Source organism: Oratosquilla oratoria, chromosome 11, assembly GCF_046742065.1.
Source record: "Oratosquilla oratoria isolate Oo_2021 chromosome 11, ASM4674206v1, whole genome shotgun sequence".
NCBI classification, from domain to species: Eukaryota; Metazoa; Arthropoda; class Malacostraca; order Stomatopoda; family Squillidae; genus Oratosquilla; species Oratosquilla oratoria.
The window spans coordinates 31,466,319-31,476,318 of NC_134787.1; the positions used below are offsets into that span (position 1 = coordinate 31,466,319).

The 10,000-nt window shown below is 39.5% G+C and overlaps 1 protein-coding gene across 6 annotated transcripts in view; it reads right to left on the reverse strand.

Annotated features, from left to right (window-relative positions):
* Positions 1-10,000, reverse strand: part of LOC143029713 (latrophilin Cirl-like) — a 1,085,987-nt gene that overhangs the window by 569,501 nt on the left and 506,486 nt on the right. For all 6 annotated transcript variants that reach the window (XM_076192573.1, XM_076192572.1, XM_076192568.1 and 3 more), the window contains one exon: positions 6,405-6,425. In XM_076192573.1, coding sequence (XP_076048688.1) covers positions 6,405-6,425 — 21 coding nt within the window. The remainder of the gene's footprint in view (positions 1-6,404; positions 6,426-10,000) is intronic.

The window sequence follows — 10,000 nt, forward strand, 5'->3', positions numbered from 1 at the left end:
ATATTTGAGATCACGAAACTAATGAATAAATAAATATAAAAAGATTGAATTAAAGAAAAAACGGAAAGAAAAAATAGAAAGCGGATGGAGGAATGGTAGAAGGCAGTGGAGGGAGGGTAGGGGAGGGGGGGAGGGAAGGAGAGGAGAGGAGGGAGGGGAGAGGGGAGAGAGGAGAGGAGGGAGGGGAGAGGGGAGAGAGGAAGGGAGGGAGGAAGGAATGTGAAGAGGTAAAGCACTGAGACTTAGGACCTAGAATAGCCCGGCGTCGGGGGTGATCTAAAGAGAATGAAGCAAAAGAAAGAAACTGTGACATGATTAAAGATGGAAAGGACCCAAATGAAGGAGGGAGGAAGAGGAAGATGAAAGGGGTGGATGAGATAGAAGAGAGGATAATGTCGCAAGGACGAAGGCTAACACGGAATGGGGGGGAAGGGGCGGGGTAGAGGGTAGGGAGAGGGGAGTGGGAAATGGGGTAGTGGTGATGGGGGGGACTTAAAACTCCTCAATATGGTAATAAGCTGCACAGACTCCCCCCTCCCCAGCCCAACCCCCTAAAAAAAAAAAAAAAAAAAAAAAAAATCCATTCCGTTGATGTCAAATGTCATGTTATTCCTGTAAACTTCTCTATTTCGTCCTTCCAGCTTCTGCCTAGCCAATGGATCAATGAAGATCAAACACCCTAACAATCCTCACCAGACATCATGTTCTTTTCTAACTGCCGTCTGGTGACTTCATTCATCTTAGGGAACCCCCCCTCCCCGTGACCCCATACCCCCACCCTGTCGTTAAAGAGATAAGCCGACTCGTTAATATAATGTAGCCTCAAACTTACCTTATAAGGAAGTTTCAAGTCTTCTACTTTGGCCATGGAAGCCCGTCTAAGCTAAACCAAGTAGGCGGTCGCCTTCCTGGGTGAAGTTTGAATTGTCTATATACATAATCCAGCTAACCCGAGTGGGGTTAAGCTTAAACCAAGGTTAACCTCAATCCTGATATGTCGTGTCCTTTCTATTTAAAATGACATTTGGTTTCATGCTTGGAGTTAATTAACATGGGTCTGGATCACGTGCTGGATTTGTGGTTGCCTTATATGATATATATGTATATATATATATATATATATATATATATATATATATATATATATATATATATATATATATATATATATATATATATGTTTATATATATTATTTCGTGTTCAGCTACCATCAGGAATTGTCAAGGTTGTGCATTTTCTCACTTCTCTCACGGGCTCTCACCTAAACGAATACAAAGATAAGCCATTCTCTTGGGGAGACGTCGCCCTGAAGTCGAGCCCCTTGTTGACAACATCTGCAGGACCCTTGTAAATATATATATATATTTCTTATAACATTTTCATTTCGTGAAGAATTTCGAGTCGATTATGATTTCATGAAGAATGAAATATTTCATTTTAGATGAAAAAATCAGATGAAATGGCTATCTAAATTATCATCACCACCACCACCATAATCCATTCTTTATTCACTGTTGAATAAAGTTCACTCCCAACCTTCTCTAACATTCTTGAAACTACATTATTCTGCCACGCTACTTCTGCAAATTTCACTATCTTGATGATCGTTCCTGATCTGTGCTGCCTCAGCAATGTCCACTCTCTCCTTGATCTCAACAACCTGATAAAATACCCTGACGACATTTATAATAAAAGGCTAAATACCTAAAGGTAAGTAAGATGTAATCACGATTATGTCCCCTTAACCCCAATAAAGGGGCTATACCAATTTATAAAATACACACACATAAGCCAATGAATGAACAGAAAATTTAATGCTATTTGGGGATGAAACACAGTGGTGGATGCGGGAAGAAGAGGAGGAGGAAGAGGAGTTGGAGGAGGTGGAGGGGGTGGAAGAGGAAGCGCAGGCGCAAGAGAGAGAACGCGATTATGCAAAGCCTAGGCGAAGATAAAACGCGAAAGGATATTCGAGAAGTGAAGGAGGAGGTGAGATGGAGGAGGAGGAGGAGAGGTGGCAGAGGAAGAGAGATGGAATACAGGAGAGGTGGAGGGGAAGGAGGGGTGGAGAGGGAGAAGAGGAGGGAAAAGGAGGAGATAGCGAACAGTAAATAGTAAATAAAACAAAGACAACGAACGGAAAGGAAACAGAGAGGGAAGGATGGAAGAAACAGAAACGACAATAAGAAGGAAAATTAGAGAGAAAGAGAGAGAGAGAGAGAGAGTGAAGAAAGGAGGAACCGTCTGAAGGTCTTTCTTACAATGAATACGATTAAAAGCTGCAGCATGAGAGTCTAACTTAGAATGGAATTAATCCAGACGGCGCGAATACACTAAGAGAGAGAAGTTACTCAAGAAACGAACTTTATACTATATATATATATATATATATATATATATATATATATATATATATATATATATATGTGTGTGTGTGTGTGTGTGTGTGTGTGTGTGTGTGTGTGTGTGTGTGTGTGTGTGTGTGTGTGTGTGTATACATATCTATGTATGTATGTTTATACTCGTATGTATGTGTCACGACCAACCTATGGGCTAGGCTAATTGCGATAAAGAAAAAGAAAAAAAAAACACGCGTGGCCTTGAGCAGTTCGCACGAGGGGTTTCTTCAGAGAACCTCAAGTAAGGTAACCAAACTCTTCGTTAAAATAAATAATCATTTACAAAAGTAAAATACACTCAAAATACATGGGACATAAAACATATAAATGAACATTAAAAAATTTACAAAACTAAATCCAAAGCATCATATATCAATGATACCAGCCAGGGTAGCTCGCGCAGGGCTTGTATGCAGCACGAAAGAACTGGCAGGCGATTTTAAGTCTTGATTCTGGTCGCTAGAACTCTCGCCAACGACAACGGTCTTGATGTCTCGGGAATAAATGAGTAGTTTTAGGAGAGACAGGTGCGCGATGGCTTCTGGTAGTAAGGGAAGACACTTCGTAGATGGACTTCTTTGTATATTTATAACTGGCACAGAGAGGGCAGAAGGACGTACTTAGCTAACTAGTAGTCGTTGAGACATCCAAAAATAATTCGAATGTCGAAGAATTGCAACTTCGCTTGGAGATGCTTTTCACGGGTTTCGGTATTTGGAAATTGCTTATTGCAATCGAAGAGGTGCAAAGGACTTGTTTAGTTGAGTTGTAAGACGATATAGAGAAAAATCTACGTAGTTTTCAGATGACCCATGGGCGTCTACTTCTCTGCTTGTCTCTTGTCTCTCTTCTCAGGGTAGTAGCTATAACGTTTTCTGTACACCACTACGTACGGTAGTTCAAACCACAACCAATCAACGATCAAGCTCACTCTTCCCGTCGGTGATGAATACGTTTTGTGTTACTGACGGAGAGGGGGGGTCGCCGATTTAATGAAGCGGCCTTGCTGTGGAGGTGCTGTGTCTTGCGACACTGCTTCTGACCCAGGGCAGTGGACAAGGTGCAGGGATGACCCGTCTTTCAGGAGGTGCTAAGATAAGAGGGAGGGTGGAGGGGTGTGGAGTGTATTCAGGGATGGAATGGGTGGGAATGATTTTATGCCTTTTTCTTTTTGGCTACCCCCCTTGTAAGGGGGAAAAAGCCTTGGTATATGTATGTATGTATGTATGTATGTATATAATTATACATGTTAGACATTAGAGGACAATGGATGACATGACTAATCATTAAATGCCTAAACATACATTTTATTCACGCAAAGACGTGGCAGTATGTGGATATCTTCATATCTAAATACGCATGTATTATACTATGCACCATAGCATAATCATGTTAAAAATATATTAAAACAGCTCTTACGGATATCACTGTTATTTCCACAAACATGACCACCAGTCTCATTATAAGTTATCATCGCATATCTAATTATCTGTTTCTCAACATCACCATTAATTAGCTCCCACAACTCCCACCGAAAATCCCTCAACCTGGCTTTCATTGGTCCCATGACTCCAGGGACTAGAGGCGGGTGGGAGTGAGAGAGTGAAGTAGTGAGGGAGTGAGGGAGTGAGGGAGTGAGGGAGTGAGGGAGTGAGGGAGTGAGGGAGTGAGGGAGTGAGGGAGTCCCAGCTGAGTGACAATCCCAGACCGATGACGTTGATCTGGTCAGGAACCCAGTTAGGGAACCGGAGGGACAAAGCGTCCCTATTGGGTCCCGAAAAGAACAATCGAGCCTTCGCTCATCAACCACGGCTCCCCGCAGGGACTCGGAGGGCCCCCTGGCGGCGTCACACGTCTCCGGTTCTTAGAGAAGCTCGAAGAGGAGGAGGAGGAGGAGGAGGAGGAGGAGGAAGGGAAGGAGGAGGAGGAAGAGGAAGTTGAGGAGGATAAGGAGGAGGAGGAAGAGGAAGTCCACAAGGATGAGGACGAAGACCACGTGAATGATGAGGAAGAGTTAGAAGAACAGGAGGATGGGGGAAAAGAAGAGATGATGAACGGGAAAGGAATAAAGATGAGAGGGAAGAAGATGAAGAGGAGTAGGAGCAAGAAGGGAGTGCTTGGGGAGACGGAAGAGAAAGAATAGAAAGAGGAGGAGGAAGAGGTGACAAGTAATTGTATTAACTCGGAATTCCTCTTGAATGTTTCGAAATACTTAACCAACCAAAATGCAATAGTAACGTTTAGACTTAAAACTATAAATACAACTGTGAGTGTATGTGTGTGCATGTATTTGTGTGTGTGTGTGTGTGTGTGTGTGTGTGTGTGTGTGTGTGTGTGTGTGTGTGTGTGTGTGTGTGTGTGTGTGTGTGTGTGTGTGTGTGTGTGTGTGTGTGTTTGTGCATTCGCACGCGTTCATGATACAGCTCAGCCAAACTCCTCCTCAGCAAATCTAATATGAGCAACAATTAAACAAATACAAGGCCCACAAACCTACAAAGGTTTAAGAATGAGGGTATGACGACTTGTATGGGACATACCGGCAACACGTTGAGGTCCTAACAACTAGTACGATTGACCATCCATCTTCAAACATTTCAAGCCCATTGCTGAACAAAGGCCTCTTCTTCTTCAAACTTTTCTATCTAGTCTCTCCACCTTCTGCCAAAATAATTTGAGGACATGGCATGGGTGATAGATTTCATGAAGATACTTTCTTCGTATGATCTTGTTATGTCGATATCGTCTCGACTGTTCTTGTGAAGGTCGCACTTGCCACCACCAGGTGTTAGTAATACGGTAACTCTTAAGTGGAACTCAGCCCCTTTTTCACAAGAATTGCCTCAACTCTGAAGGGGGCGCCAGCACGCGGTGGGGCGGGAAAGGAGGACAGGCAAAATTGAGGAAGTAAAAGAGGAGGAAGGGGAGAGGAGGAGAACGGAAAAAAAAGAAGGCGAAGGAGGATCAGGAGGAGGATCAGGAGAAGGATCAGGAGGAAATGGAAGCAAAGTGAAGGAGGAAAAGGAGGAAGCAAAGGAGAAAGAGAAGAAAGCGAAAGAGAAACAAGTGGAGGAGGAGGAGGTGGAGGAGGCAAAGAAGAACAGGAAGAGGAGGAGGAGGAGGAGGAGGAGAAGGAAACCGTGCGGTTGATGGGTGGCGGTCTCATGTGCCGCAGCGCGCGGCAGACACGACCGCAAGCGACCATAGTGGGTGGGCCGGCGAGGCATTGGTCCCCGTGGCTTTATGGGCCTAGGCCTATATATAAAAAAAACTATATACATGCACACACATATATCATACATGAATATATACATATATATATATATATATATATATATATATGTGTGTGTGTGTGTGTGTGTGTGTGTGTGTGTGTGTGTGTGTGTGTGTGTGTGTGTGTGTGTGTGTGTGTGTTTGTGTGTGTATAAGAAAAAACAAATAATAAAATATATCATTGAGATATGCATACATACATACATACATACATTCATACATACAAACATACATATATGTACACATAGAGGGCTTTCTACTCCTTTTTAGAAAGATAGCCGAGTCAACGCACACACCCAACCTACACCCATTGATCACCCAGTTAACATAAACAAATAAATATATAAACGGTTGTTCTTCTATCCGTATAATTAATGTACATAATCTATTCTGATTAGAGCCAGATGATTTCATTTGTTGTCGGCAACGTCATTAACTAATCAACCAATCACATACATCGGACAATATAAGCTATGACCTCTCATCCGAGTAGGTAGTAGCTGCCTACCACGGGTCCAGCACGTGGACGGAGATCCATTCCTCTCGGGAAAAAATATATACATAAAAAAGGACCCACATAATCCAAGAAAATCAAATTGCAAAATTTTTCTTAAAATTGCAAAGCTAAGATGTACACCCTTGATAAGATGGCGCACTTTGGCGTCCATGCCAGACACTCCACCAAGATATTTGCGCAATCTAGGTAAAAATAAATGAAAAAAAAATGTACTTACCATCGTATTCCTGGTCCAGACCTTTGGGAAAAATTGTGGAAAAAGACGTAAGGCAGAGGAAAAGCAATAGCGAAAAAGACTTAAGTATTAAGATCTCTAACCAGATACAAGAAATGCTTAAAAGATCATAAATGCAAAATGCTTAAAATTATACTATTATGAATATGAAAAAAAATTGAATGTATAATACAGAGACTTAAGATTATATAAAGATATATATGAACATGTGATATAGAAACATTTGGCGATATGACTATAAACAAAAAATACATATACACACTTTAATGGAAGGTAAGTGAAAATATTACCAATTGATTATCTAATATAATATATAAAAAGTAAAATCTCAATATAAATGAGACTAGACATTGTGAAAAATGAATAAATAAATAAATGATTAGATAAATAAATAAATAAATGAATAAACAAATTAACAAATATGTGATTAACTAGCTAGATATAATTTTCCGAAGAAAGCATCGACACAAAGTTTTTATCGTGAAGTAGAAAAAAAAAAAACATTCTATACTCCATCACGTAACAGAACGCTACATACTTCTACCCTGCCCGGACGAATCCAATATACTCAACAGAGAGACATCAAAACAATGCGATATTACTTCCATTCCATTTATTTTTCTATTTTATGTTCAACTCAAAAATTCAATGAAAATAGCAAAGGCTTCCGCAGAGTTACATCTCGCGTAAGTAAATTAGTAACTAACTGTCAACATTTTCTTAAACTCTTTCACACCAAATGAATTTTTTCCTTTTTTCATCTCCATGAACTCCACTACCCCACGCGCGCTCGCGCGCACACACACACACACACACACACACACACACACACACACACACACACACACACACACACACACACACACACACACACACACACACACACACACACACACTCACACACATGGTATAGAACTGACTTGTAATTTTTTCTATTTTTCATTTCGCCTAAGGTCTTACATTTTTCATACAGAGCAACTGTCGTACCTAAGCCGATAACAAGAAATTAAATAAATAAAAATATACGAATACATATAGAGACAGAAAATAAAATAAAAAAGAGGAGCCTACACATGGAGGCTACTGAGTGTTGTACAAGAATAAAATATACATTTGCAAGGACAAGATCAAACCTTTGATACTGAAAACGATGAAAAAAAAAAAAATCTTAAAAGAAATCATCATCTCGAATATCCAGTCATGAGCTGATTCCTTCTAATTCCTCCTCCGGACTGGAATGCGATCGGATTCCATGGAGGTGGAGGAGATTGAGGAGGGGATAGAGGAGGAGAAGTAGGAGGAACGGGAGGAGGAGGTAGAGGAAAAAGAGTAGGAGGAAAATGAAGAGAGGGAGGAGGTGGAAGAGGAGAGGGAGGAAGAGGAGGAGGAAGAGGAGGAAGAAGAGGAGGAAGAGGAGGAGGAGGAGGGGTGGGAGGAGTGGGCGGTAGACTAGGTGGAGTGGAGAAAATATAGACGACGAATCTGAGCATCCAGCCCGTGATTGCAAAGTCAACGAACCTCTATGTGCGAATGAGAGCAAATTAATAATAATAATAATAAATATATATATATATATATATATATATATATATATATATTATATATATATATATATATATATATATATATATATATATATATATATATATATATATATGTGTGTGTAGGTGTAATATATAGGCCAAAAACATTATCATTAGCAGACGACAAACTGTTGTTTCAAGAACTGTCTAGTTTCTGCAACCGGGACTTATTGATAATGGGTGATTTCAATTTTACTGACATTAATTGGATGACCCTTGAACATGGCCATATAGTTAGTTGCTTGATAGATTTTCTTGGTGAAAATTACTTAGTTCAGCACGCAAAAGAACCCACAAGACATAGAAACTTACTCGATCTATTGATCACTAGCCGTGAAAGCATGAGAGCCTATGTGGAGGTTGGTGAAACTATTGCAAATAGCGACCACAACTTAGATTCAAACTGCTAAACATTTTTAGAATGGATACATTTGCATTTAAAATACCCGATTTTAGTAAACATCAGTTCAAAGGACTATGTTAGGAGCTTCAGCTTACAGATTGGGAGGCAATTTTTAGCGAAAGACCTGTAGATCAGATGTTAAAATAGTTCAAAATACGCTTACTACGATGATTCATACTTACATTACATTTAAGGACAGACGCCCCCAAATCAGGCTCGTCCGAAATGGCTCGACAATGAAAGTGAAAAAAGTATTGCTAAAAAGAGACAGGCTTATCAAAAATACAAGTGCTCGGGTGCACCAAACGAATATCAAAGCTATGAAATAATAGAGATATTTAAAAAAGACAATAAAAAAACGAAAACGACAATACGAAATGAATATCGCTGATAAATCCAAACAGAATCCCAAAGAATTCTACAGTTACATTAGAGATAGAAATGTTACTAGGAATCACATTGGCCCACTATTATCTGCTGACAGTCAACTTGAGTATTCAAACAAAGGAATGTGTAATGTCTTAAAAAACTATTTTAGCTCAGTATTCGTAAATTGAACTCCAAACTGAAATCTGTGAAAAATCTAGGGTAAACTTACTACGGTAAATATAACAAAAGAAAAAAATTAAAAGGTGTATAGAGACACTCAAAATTAATAAAACTCCAGAGCCTGACGGTTGGCATCCAAGAATCTTAAAGGAAATGAAAAATGAGATTGTTGTTCCATTAGAAATTTTCAAAAAATCCATCATAGCTGAAAATGTCCCAAGAGAATGGAAGCTAGCTAACGTCACTCCAATATTCAAAAAAGGCGACAAAAAAAAAAAAAAATCAAATAAGTACAGGCCTATAAGCTTGACTTCAACCGTAGGAAAAATTATGGAAACTATCATCAGAGATGCTATCGAACATCATTTAGAAAGTAACTGTTTGATAAATGATAGCCAGCATGGATTCAGACGGAAACGTTCTTGCGTGACTAACTTACTCGAATTCTACAATTCAGTCATTTCAAGTTATGACAAAAGAAACAATATATATCTAATATATTTAGACTTTGCAAAAGCTTTTGATACCGTCCCCCACAAGAGACTACTTACTAAATTAGCTTCACACGGAGTAAGTGGCAGCCTATTAAGTTGGCCTAGAAATTAGTTGAATGATCGAAAACAGTTGTTTTAAATAACGAAACTTCTAGATGGTAAAATGTTACGAGTGGAGTTCCTCACGGTTCCGTTCTTGGGCCATTTCTATTCATAGTATATATAAATGATATAGACCAGACTAAAATCTATTGTCTCCAAATTTCTTAATGATACAAAATTGTGCGGGATGGCAAATGATCACTTCAATCAATTAGATATTCAAAAAGATTTAGATAAATTACAGCAATGGTCTGAAAAGAGGCTAATGAAATTGAGCATAAGTAAATGCAAGGTTATGCACATAGGTAAAAAATAACAGTAAGTACGATTACAAGTTATTTGGAAATTCATTAACAAAAGTGGATAGTGAGAAGGATCTAGGGGTAACTATCAGTAACCATCTCAAATCATCCAAGCAGTGTATTGCAGCCTCTGAGAAAGCAAATA